The 12,604-nt window shown below is 39.2% G+C and overlaps 1 protein-coding gene and 1 long non-coding RNA gene across 6 annotated transcripts in view; one reads left to right on the plus strand and one right to left on the minus strand.

Annotated features, from left to right (window-relative positions):
* Positions 1–12,300, plus strand: part of ITGB6 (integrin subunit beta 6) — a 149,622-nt gene extending 137,322 nt beyond the window's left edge. For all 5 annotated transcript variants that reach the window (XM_055572441.1, XM_055572440.1, XM_055572443.1 and 2 more), the window contains 2 exons: positions 3,030–3,196; positions 10,145–12,300. In XM_055572441.1, the coding sequence (XP_055428416.1) occupies positions 3,030–3,196; positions 10,145–10,243 (266 nt within the window). In that variant the 3' untranslated portion in view covers positions 10,244–12,300. The remainder of the gene's footprint in view (positions 1–3,029; positions 3,197–10,144) is intronic.
* Positions 3,101–5,302, minus strand: LOC129646386 (uncharacterized). The gene is made up of 4 exons (XR_008711898.1): positions 5,111–5,302; positions 4,769–4,950; positions 3,972–4,101; positions 3,101–3,231 (listed from the first exon to the last, which is right to left on the minus strand). It is a non-coding gene; the product is annotated as an uncharacterized LOC129646386 (long non-coding RNA).
* Positions 12,301–12,604: the final 304 nt, after the last annotated feature.

The following is a 12,604-nucleotide window of genomic DNA, read 5'->3' on the forward strand; positions in this document are numbered from 1 at the left end:
AGCCCCAGGGCAGCCGGCTGGAGGCACCCGGAGAAAAGAGGCAAAATGAGAGAGGAGGATGTGAAGGTTAAGGAGTCCCAGGGTTCTCCAGCCAAATTGAAAAAGATAGCCAAGTGAAGAGTGACCATCAGTGTGTGTGTGAATGTAGGGAGATCTTCACTCATCTATTTTCCAGAGAAACTTTCAGCAGACAAGAGCCGCATCCATGAGAACCGCAATGAATGGCAGCTGGGGAGGCTTCCTGGCATGGATATGAATGTGGATCTGACACCCACAGGTTCCACCTTGGAGATTCCAAGCCTTGAGGTCTTGAGGATAGAGAGGGAGAAGGGTGCCTTTGTTGTAATACTACTACTATTACTGCTAACAATAACGGCAGCTGTCATTTATCGAGCCCTTATTAATACCTGCCAGGTGTTATTCTATATGTTTTACATGTATTGATTTAACATTCTCAACAACCATATAAAGCAGGTATTGCTATTATGTCCATCTTATGGGTAAGGAAATTGAGATGTTAATAATTTGCTAGATCCTGCAGCAACTAAATCCTAGCACTGGTTGGGATCTCTGGCAGTCTGGCCAGGCGCCCGAGCTCTTAACTACTGTGCTCTACTGCCTCCCACTGGCTGAGTGAGCATAAAGAAATCTGAATCCCCAGATTCTGTTAGAGAGCACTCTCCCATAGAAATATTATGTAAACCACATTGTATTGTTAAATTTTCTAGTTAACCTTTGTGTAATTTTTAACTAGAGGATAATTGCTTTACAATGTTGTGTTGCTTTCTGCCATACAACAACACGAATCATCCATAATTTTATCTATATCCCCTCCCTCTTGGAACCATCCTCCTGCCTCCCATAAAAAGTATACAATAAATTAATTTTAATAGTATGTTTTATTTAATCCATTACATCCAAAATCTTATGTCAATGTACAGTCAATATAAAATTGGTAATGAGATATTGTACTTTTTTTTCTTATCGAGTTTTCAAAATCACTGTGTATTTCACACTTAACACAAAGCCTAATTCTGAAAAATCACATTTCTAGTGACTGTTGAGCTATAGCCACACGTGACTGGGCTACCAGATTGGCAGCATTAGAAATTCAGCACCTTAGAATTAGGTGCCACACTGACCTGGACTCAACAGACAAGCCTGGATGGTGCACAGTGATAGAAAAAGCCTTTCCTCCTACCTACAACATGTCTTCAGCATGAGCATCTCAAGAGACACTAAAGAGAGTATGGAAAGTGGAGATTTCTTCCGTGTAATACCTGCTCTGTAGGCTGGGCCAAAATCCTTGCTTGAGAAATGTTTAATTTCCACTGACTCTAAATTCTTAAAATGATTATCTCCACCAGGCCATGCCTGTTCCTCCTATATTTATTGCCTACCAAAGAGCCCTCCTAATTCATGTTCTGGCTGCAGGGTCTCAGCGAGCTTCATTTTGCTTCGAGCAAGAACATTCTATGCCCCACCCCAGACATTTCATAGTCAAAGATGTAGCCAGTATATATGCTCATGGACACAGGCCTGCCACTTTCTTTGCAGGAGTGTTGCTAACCTATTAGAAGCAGCCGTGGTTCATTTGCTATTCTAGAAACCGTCTTTAGATCTTCATACTGTAGTAGCTATTTCATTAACTCTACTTATTTCTGCCTAATCACCTTACATGGCTTTTTGGCTAAAGAACAAAACTGTGTAAAGCCAGGCGTCATGCTGTTAGAGGGTCATTAGTCCAGCTCAAATTCAGATCAGCTATAGATCTTACCTTGAAAGCAGCATGACTCGCCCTGTGTGTATAACTCTCCTTATTAAATATCTAAAAGCAATAAGAGTTAGGATAAACTAAGCATGGTTCATTTCCTCCCGAGATACCATGAATTTGCCTCACTTCTTGCAGAGGGAGGCAGATATTTAATGATAATTTTTATGGCAGATTTTTTTTCCCGTGATAGCAAAGGGAGAGCTTAATTATAATGCTTCATTAAGAAATGTATCATCTCCCAGGCATATTGCAAGTATTATTAGTCATTCTGCTGTCAATGAGAGAAGGTACTGTATAATTACAAAATTGTATTAATATCATCAATAGAGTCAAAATAACATTTCATAGAATGTTCGAGTAGAAAGGACTATACAGAACACCTGATTTCTCAAACTTCCCTGGAGATAAGAATCACTTGGGATATTTTAATAATAAAGAGTCTGTGGCTCCATCCAAACCAACTGAATCAGCATCTCAGGGGATGGGTCTAGGAATTTCAGAGGTGGGTTTAATAAGCATGAGCACCTGGGCTTAATCTTATCAGGAAGTTAAGGGAACACTGAAGCCCCACACCTTGGTTTTACAGACGAGGGCACTGGGGCTCAGAGAGATAGAGAGACTTAATGGATTTCAGACAGCTACTGTCCATCAGATGGGAATGGAACCCACCTCTCCTGAACCCAATTCAGGAATTTTCCAAGACACCGGGGCACTGCATTAGAGTGAAAATAAAACTGAAAATCATGATTATTTTCTGTCTATATATTTTAAAAGGAAGAACAAGTAGTATACTTCTAGGGGGTAGGTTGTATTCAATTTTGAGTGTAATCTCCTATACGATTCAAGAAAATCCAGGAAAAAGTGTATGTGTGTGTACACATTCTGTTTCTAGTTTGTCTTATATTCAGAAGAGGTCGTCTTTAGTAAACTACAGTCTTTTCACTGATCCATTAAAAACTCCATGTGTATTAATTGTCACTCTTTTGAATTTTAGTTCTTTTTGAGTCAGTCGTTCAAGTATATATCCATTTGTTTTGAATAATCAAGTTCTTACTTTATCTTTTGTTTTCATTGAAGAAATAGGGCTATCCTTCAACAAGTAACTCGTTTTTTAAAATTCAGCAAAACAAAAGAGATTATTATCTTTCCTCTACTGGAAAAAAATTATGGTTTGAAAATTTAATGAGACATGTTTTCTCTACATCAGAACATTAATTGAACAATCTCCTTAATACAATTTTCTTTGTTTCCGCAGACTGTCCAAAACCTCCAAATATTCCCATGATCATGTTGGGGGTTTCGCTGGCTATTCTTCTTATTGGAGTCGTCCTGCTGTGCATTTGGAAGCTCCTGGTGTCTTTTCATGATAGGAAAGAAGTTGCCAAGTTTGAAGCAGAAAGGTCAAAGGCCAAGTGGCAAACGGTATGCGCACACCTGGGGGCTAGCTACTCCTTGTCCTGAGGAAAAGAAGGGGTGTTGGACTTCTTCTGCACTAAGAGTTAAACTGTCACATTCTTTCTCTGCTCCTCTCACCACGTCCCCAACAGCTGGTTTCTGTTCTGCTTTGGGGACAAAGGGACCTCTGTCCATTATCTGGAACTCAGTCCTCACAGCATTCATTTGTATCTCATTGCAATGAAGACTTCCCCTACTCTAAAGAGTCTCATGAAACTCCTTATACTGTGAACTACTTAGGAACATCAAGGCAACACATTTTATTCTTTACCACCAGAAGGTTCCTGCAGGCCCCATTTGACAAGCATACACGCTACATCTAAACATTTCCATAAATTGGCTGTTAGAGCTAATGGAATAATGTTCAGGAGTATGACAGTTCATGCCAATTTCCATGGAAATACTCATTACTCATAATAGGTTAAAAAAGTAAGGCAAGAAGACTTTCAAAATACCATCCAGTTAGCTTTTCTGAATAGCATCCATTTTAAACAGCTACCTGAAAAAAAAAAAAAACAACCCTCCAAAGTATCGACTTTTAAATATATGTACTCAGTAGATATAATTTATGTGTCTTCTCTTCACAGTGGGCAAACACAAAACAGGACTCCAATTTTCTGTGTTTCTTTTCCACAGGAGAGATAATTACATTTCTAGAGGCCCATAGAAACAATTTCATGGTTTTAATTTCATCTCTCTCTCTCTAATGGTGTGTCCAGCTATCTGATAGCAATTATCTTACCTTGCTGATTCTTAAAACCATGATATGACTGGAGAAAATACAGGCAAATGCAATGCTCCTTTGGGTTCATCTCCCCAAATAATTGATGTTAACACTTTTTTCTCTAGTTCTATAATGATATCTTCCGTACCTAAAGCAAATGGAATTTTCTGTTTTAGGTACATTTATCTTAATAAGGGATGTTATATCTTATGCAGTTATTTTGAAATAAATATAATATATGGTGCAGGGCAATAGACCATGAAAATTTTTATCTACTTTATCTTCCCATTAAAAATACCTTTAGACACAACAACCAAATGCAATGTATGGATCTTGTTTAGATCTTGATTTGAGCACTCTAACTAATATACATTTTTAGACAACTAGAGAAAAGTATAGACCTGGGTATTAGACTGATAGCAAGAAATTATGGTTAATTCAGTTAGGTAGGATAATGGCATGAGGCTTTGATAGAAAATAATTAAGGTTTACAGTAAAAAGGAAGTGAAAACTGGGTTTCCCCTTAAATAATTCAGCCAAAAGAGAGAGAGGAATAGTTGAAGTAACTGTGGCAAAATCTTGATAACTCCTGAATCTGGGTGATGGGTCTACAGAGGTTCACGATATGACTTTCCTCTTCTTTTGTGTATGTGTGGACTTTTCCTAATTAAACAAAGTCCTTAGTAATGTAAAGTGAGGATTTGCAATGAAGATACAATGTTTCTATCTCTAATGAGGTAAAAATGTAACCTGACAAGTTTGGTGACTTAGAACCCAGTACTATGAAGCCAAAGTATTGGAGCAATTAACTTCACCTGCTTCCCTGGCCATAAATGTTGCTTCTTAACTCTCTGCTGCTGCTGCCAAGTCGCTTCAGTCGTGTCCGACTCTGTGCGACCCCATAGACGGCAGCCTACCAGGTTCCATCATCCCTGGGATTCTTCAGGCAAGAACACTGGAGTGGGTTTTTAACTCTCACCAACTGTCAAGAAAATGGCTGGAAGGGGTCAGAAGGCAACCAGGTTAAACAATGTGATTAGTGTGTTCATGTCGATCTCAAACCCCCAATCCATCCCTGACCCACCCAGCCCATTTCCCGGGTAAACATAGGTTCGTACACACTACTATTGCAAAACAGGTAACCAACAAGGACCTACTGCATATAGCACAGGGAACTTGATTTGGTATTCCGTAATAACCTAAATTGGAAAAATTTTTGGAAAAGAAGCAAACAAGAATGTGATTAAGTTAGTACAAAATGCAATAGCAGAAGTTAGTTCAAAGACCACGAGCCCTAAGCAGTAGTCTTGAGTCTCCCATTTTTGAATGTAAGAAAATTGAGGCTCAGAAAGGATAAGAGTTTTCCCAAATTGTTGCTTTATGATGGAGCTGAAATCCTAATTGCAGCCTTTTCTTCCAAGCACAGCCTCGACCCTCCTAGAAATAATAGGCAGGTGTTCTGAAAACAAGCACTTGGGCAATTATGTGATGTATATCTACTAACCAGCACTTTTTCATGTTCTCCTACAAAGGCATGAATCCTGACAAATGATTAATATCTTTAAAATAACATTTTAATTAGCAGTTAATTTCCCCCAAAACATGAATTGTTTTCCCTCAGGATGTAGAACATGACTGAAATTCAAATGCTGAATTTTTGTTGTCTCTTCACCGAAAGTGGAATTAAAATATGCATTAAACAGATAAAAGCATAAATGAAAAATATTATTCCCTGTTAAATTGAGTTTCTTTGAATAACAAATGTTTGATGTTCTTGACTAGATAATGACTGGGTCATAATTATTCACTTGGATGCAAAAGAGGTTTAATTCAAATTATTCAATTCAAATTTCACTAATATGTCCTATTGGAAAAAAAAAAAAAAGAATGCTGCTCAGTGCATCCATTTTGGGGTTTTTTGATTTGGTTTTGTTTTTATCTAAAACCTTTTTCCTCTTGAAGAACTGAATTTGGTCTTCAAACCCAGGGGGTCTCCAGGGACAACAGTGGGATCTTCCAACCCCTAGGCCCCCATTAGACTCTAAAGGTGATAGAGCTCTGGATAAGAAAGAGCTTTGTTCTTGCCTCCTGAAATATTTCATTCATCAACTATAAAGAAAGGTTACCTCTTATTACACTTTTAGAAATACCACCCCCCCCATCCATAGTCTTTATGAAAACACAAAGGGAAGATATTTAAATCCATTTTTGATTAGACATTTTTTCCTAGGATGACAAGTCATTAACTAAAGGCAAAAAACGTTCAGTCTGACATTTGTTACAGTCATGGATTGATTTTGCACTGTGCTAAGCAAATCAGGTCTACATTTGGCAGTTAGGCAGTCATTAAGGCAGCTGTGGGTCATGACAGAGAGCTTTCTTATTACCACTTTTTCAAGCTCAAAAAATGTGCCATTGCATTTGTAAAATCCACAGCCTAAATTAGCACCACCCAAAACTCCTGGGAGAGTCAGCCTAGTGACTCCAGAGGGTTGGAGGAAACCTGACCTTGTTTAAACAGTGCAGGAGGGCAGATCCACCCGAAATGGAGCCAGACACAAGCGCGTGTCTCAGCTGGAAATCCTAGGCAGAGAGGCTGCCACTGGCATGGCACTAAAGGAGGCAGTGCTGGACATCACCCCACTTTCTCCTGCCAGCAACATTTCATTTGAGCTCATTCTTCTGAGTTCTGATCACCAGCTGAGGCCCGAAAAACTCTACTGGCCTGCATCAGATGTACTTGCTTTTACCCTAGCTTTAAGCTTTTACCTCACCTTCCTACTATGTTGGGATCTGCTTCATCCACCACCTCTATTAGCATGCCCAGACCCTATGACTACCTTTGTAAGAACCACCACCCCCCACCCCCGCCGCCCGCTGAATATTGTAAACTTTAATAAACAAAGTTGCTTCAAAACACAGAAAGAAAACTGCACAATCAAAATGAAACATTCAACAAAATATCTGCCAAATAGCATTGTGTATCCAGTCAATTGCAACTCAAGTCACCTCCTGTGTTGTGCATATCAGCTGTGTTTAGCGTGAGATGTGGGATGCCTGACGTGATCTGGGATGGGATCCACAAAAGAGCTCCTAGTCCTACAAAGCTCTGCCCGTGGCCCTACTCACAGCTTGTTTCCTCTTACTCAGTGTCTGGTTTCCTAAGTCCCTCAATTCCTCCAGGTCAGTGCCACACCCATTAATCTCAGCCTTCACATCTCATTTTTTCCCATCTTTCCTCTTCAGTCGAGTCCCTTATTCTTCTGTACCCAACTTAAACTTCAGTTCAGTTCAGTTCAGTTGCTCAGTCGTGTCCGACTCTGCGACCCCATGAATCGCAGCATGCCAGGCCTCCCTGTCCATCACCAACTCCCAGAGTTCACTCAGACTCATGTCCCTAGAGTCAATGATGCCATCCAGCCATCTCATCCTCTGTCATCCCCTTCTCCTCCTGCCCCCAATTCCTCCCAGCATCAGGGTCTTTTCCAATGAGTCAACTCTTCACATGAGGTGGCCAAAGTACTGGAGTTTCAGCTTTACATCAGTCCTTCCAAAGAACACCCAGGACTGATCTCCTTTAGAATGGACTGGACTTACTAGTTTGCAATTAAATTAATCTCTTAAATTTAATAGAATTCCACACATGAATTTTGTTTGTGAACAAGACTCTCCTTGCATCTAAGACATCCATCAGCCATATACCCTCCAAATCTCGAGTTCTTATTGCAGTAGGACTAAGGACTGGAGAGTCCTCATGATTATCCAAGCTGACCTCAGGAGTAGAAGCAATGTAGTGACTTGGCCTTCACTCGTCACCCACCACCAGGGAACCTCTTCTTTATTTGCCCTCATTACTGAGATAGCATCTCTCTGCAAAGGCACATGGACAAAGGTAACATGTTGCTCAATCAGAGGTAGGCCACTGGCTCTGGGCAACACAGAAACAGGTGCAGGTGTGACTCCTCTTCACTATGAAGATACTGCAGTGCATCCAAAGGAAACAAGAGGGAGAGGCCAGAGAATGGTTTTCAATTTTATTCAGTTCTTCTGAGAGCTGAGAGAAATGTACTGAGAAAGCAAATACCATTACTTTGTTTTGTTGTTGTTGTTGTTGTTTTCTCAAATCTATGCCTATAAAATGCTACCATCTCTGCCATTCAGGGGATAAGGAGGTCAAAGTATGATAATTTGGAGGGTCAGAGGTGGCACCCAGACTCCATACATACTCAAAAATGGGCTTGGAAATACTGTGCTGAATCCCAAAGCCCAGAAGTGGGGCATATCTTTAGCACCCTATCCAGGACCTTCAAAAAAGGAAATTCCAAATGCAAAGAAGTTATATGTAAGTAAGGTCTGATGCTGAAGCTGAAGCTCCAATACTTTGGCCACCTGATGGGAAGAACTGACTCATTGGAAAAGACCCTGGTACTGGGAGAGACTGAAGGCAAGAGGAGAAGGGGACGACAGAGGATAGTTGGATGGCATCAGCGACTTGATGAACATGAGTTTGAGCAAACTCTGGGAGTTGGTGATGGACAGGGAAACCTGGCGTGCTGCAGTCCATGGGGTCACAAAGAGTTAGACATGACTAAGTGACTGAATTGAACTGATGAGAAGAAGCAGCGTTTTTTGAGCATTTACTATGTGCCAGGTACCTGCTGAAGTACGGTCCTCATGGACCAGGTGGGCACTTTGGTAATCCCTCTTATGGATGAGAATGCCAAGGTTCAGAACTGCTTAAGTAAGGTTACATGGTAGAGCTGGGTTAGAACCCAGGCTCCCTGAAGCCAAAGTCTGCATGCCCAACCTTGGGGAATGGGAGGGAAGGAAATGTTCCTTATCCAGACATCTTGTGCCTGCATGGAACAATGAAACTGAAGGACAGAAATTGGAGGCTCAGGTTGAGCATTTATTCAAACACCTAGAGAGCTTTGGGCTGTCTGGTCCCAGTGATGGCACCTGGGAACATATCTACAATCCAGACAGAGCAATTGAATTATCCAGGCTTTGCACACAACCATTCTACTGCCCTGGGGGCAACGCTGTTTTGCCCAATCCTCCTGGGGACCAGTACTCTGTCATAAGCCCAGCATCCCACATACCCGTCTCTTGTGACTCTCTCCTTCCCACACTGTTATTCTCTAGCAAGGGAAAGCCACCCAATTCTTTTTACTATCTACTAGCAGGTGTTTGCTGTCCCAAGAAGCTAGTTGTAACTCCTTCTGAATTTTGGTCTCATTTTAGCAAGATTATTTGTGCCCTAGTTTGATGCTTCTCATCATCTCAATGCATTTCTTAAAGGTGGATACTTTTCTTTCTTTTTACCTTTTTATTTTGTATTGGATTGTAGCAGATTAACAATGTTGGGATAGCTTTAGGTGCACAGCAAAGGAACTCAGCCATGCATATACATAGATCCATTCTCCCTCAAACCCCCTCCCATTCAGGCTGTTACATAACCTTGAGCAGAGTTCCCTGTGCTATACAGTAGGTCCTTGTTGGTTATCCATTTTAAGTATAGCAGTGTATGCGTGCCCATCCCAAACTCCAGACTATCCCTTACCCCAACCCTCCCCCCAGTAACCATAAATTGGTTCTCTAAGTCTGTGAGTCTGTTTCTGTTTTGTAAATAAGTTCATTTGTATCATTTCTTCCTAGATTCAGCACATAAGGGACATCATAGGATATTTCTCTTTCTCTGACTTCACTCAGTGTGTATGTCATTCATCGTTGTATGCTTCTACCAGTTCACTTTTCCCATCTTTATCTTTCCCATTTTACTTTTGGGTCACCTGTTGGTTCATTCTGTTCATTTGGTAAATTCAGAGTGCCTGCTGTGGGCTAGTTGAACTGTTTTCAGCTCTGGTAAAACAGCAGCGAACAAAGCAGCCATTTTTTGTTCCATGTGCATTTCCAAAAATCCATGATTTACTGCATTTCCAAAAAGGGTAAGATTCTTAGGATACAAAATTATTTTTTCATAATAAAAAACAATAAAGTAAAGTATACATTTTTAAATGCTAAAAGTATGAAATATCAAATTAATCAAAATTATTCACATATCTTCCAAGATTAAGCCTAACTTTCTTGTTCCAATCTGTAATGTACACTGAAATTATTTAGATATATTAAAACTGTGTAGTAACAAAATATACATACTTTCATTTGGACCTTTTTTTTTTCTTTTTTAGGGAACCAATCCACTGTACAGAGGCTCCACCAGTACCTTTAAAAATGTAACCTATAAACACAAGGAAAAACAAAAGGTTGATCTTTCCACGGATGGATAGAACTACTTTATGCACAGACAAATTTTGTTTCACTGATATGAAATGTTATTGCACTATTTAATTTTTCTCTCTTTGTTGTTTTAAGGTTGGTTTAAGATAATAATAGGTCATTTGGAGATCAGTCATTTTCTGTGTGAAGGTTAGAGACCATGTTGACAGTTTCAAAAATAATCAAGAAGAGAGATATCCTTAGCAAAGGGGTGACTTTGGGGATCATTTCAAAAATACTAACTCTGTTCCATTAATGCCTCAAAAAATCATCAAAATGATTCATGAAGGCCTGATTTGCATTTGAAAAATGTTTGAAATTAGAATCTCATTTGTTACAGAAATACAGCTACCTGAAGTCTGTCTCAGCAAAGTCACAAAGTCCATATGCCACATTATATAGTCAAATTTGCCACCGAATTCTAAACTTTTAGTAAATCTGCCCTTTCCTAAAGGAAGGTTTTTTTCTTAACCAATGAAAAAAATGAGATACTGACTTTTACTTAAGCTATAGGATGTAATTCTCCAAAAGATGCTCCTCATGTAAGAATGAAAATGAAGTATTAATAATTTCTACAGATTTGAATGTCCCTAAAAGTCAATTATTTTTTGTTTTACAGATGAAGAAAAAGTAATTTATAGATTAGGAAGTCACCAGTAAAACAAAAATAACAGGCCTATCGTTAGATTATGTTTAATGACCTGAAAAATAAACTTCTACATTCAGTTTCCTGATTGACCCTGCGTTTTCAGACTATTACTCCTTCTGTATTTCTCAACCCATTTAACTCAGTTTCACAGTCATGTAAACCCTGTAAATTTCATATGAAAGTTTTAATTTCTTGTCAAAAATTTTAAATAGTGAGATAGCTTATTCAAATTGAGCTCCAATAACACAAAAGGACCATGCATTAAACAGAATAAAATTTTTAATGGTTTTAAACCAAACGCATCATGAATACACAAGTCTCCTGTGAGTAATAGGCTTACTTAAATCTGTATTCTTTTTCCATTTGCATAACCCGGCTTGCATATTTCAGTTGCATATGGTGAATATGCTACTTGAAAAAGTTGGATTTTACTTGCAAAATACATGTGGGTAATTAGGGATCCACAGGTTAATTGAAGAGATGAACTCCATAGAATATTATTCCTTATAGTTAATACTGCTTCACACAGCACTTTCATCTCGCGGATCCTCGGAAGGAAACTAAGCCTCAGAGAGTGGGTGGAACTGGTCGGGAATTGAGATCTTCTAGCTCCAAGCTGCTGCTTCTTTCCGCAGTGTGAGACTGACTCTTATCAGTGAAATGATAGAAAGATTTTGTTAGTTAAGTGATAATTGCCATTTGTTTGAAAATGTAGTGGCTAGACAAATAGCACTTAAACTACTGGAATATAGATGAGGTCTTGTATTTTTGTGCAATGTTTATTACCTTTGAGAAAATTGTAATGTGAAGCCTTTTACTAGGTGGGTAGTTCATTAGGTAATGGAGGCTTCGTGTTTATCCACTGAACTGGCACAGAATAACCCATGATAAGTCTCTTCAATTCTGTCAGAGAGTTTGGTACACAATTTGATCACTTAGAGACTTATTTTTTTTCAGGTTTCTAAATAACTCAGGTAAATTAGACACTTGGGGAGTATGCAGTTATACTAAAAGAATTACTAAACAATCCTTTGGGAAACCTGAAGGGCTGATGAACCCATGTGTTCCTGACTGAAGCCCAGGATTGGTGGGAAATCTCAAGCAATAAGGAAGTTGCAATTCCAATGACACAACGGCGGTATTCATCTCTATGTGTGATATTTTTGTATTACTACTAGAATGGGATTTTAGGATATATAAATTTCCTTTGTGTGTATATTGGGGAAGGTAGAAAAAAATCTGCTATTTCTCTGCATCCTGTTTTGATCCAAGGCTGGACCTTGAAAAGGTCAAAACATTAACAGTAGTACTTCTGTTCACTGAAGAGTTTGTTACATGAAGATACAATGGTTGTTTTTTGTAAGTTGCTTTATTGTATTTTGCATTGACATAAATAAACATCATAATTTAAACAATGAACCTTAGATGAATGATGATTCCTTTTATTTACCCGGCACAAAACCCTCTTCTTGGATTTCTGTATCCCTGGGTGACCTGTTCTGACCGCTTTGCTGGTCTCAGCCAAGGAGAAGAGCAGAAAAAGGCAGCCACTGAAGGCAGGAGACAACAGGTTGTCAGCTGTAATTTGCTGCAAGTTTACAATACTGACATCACGAGGTTTTTAAGCAGGTCTGGATATTACCCCATATTGTGTAAAATCAAGTTCTTTAGGGTAAGTGTTTGCGCTGAATTGTGATTCTTGCCCCAAAATTCACAATCTGAA

This window comes from Bubalus kerabau, chromosome 3 (genome assembly GCF_029407905.1).
Source record: "Bubalus kerabau isolate K-KA32 ecotype Philippines breed swamp buffalo chromosome 3, PCC_UOA_SB_1v2, whole genome shotgun sequence".
Lineage (NCBI taxonomy): Eukaryota > Metazoa > Chordata > Mammalia > Artiodactyla > Bovidae > Bubalus > Bubalus kerabau.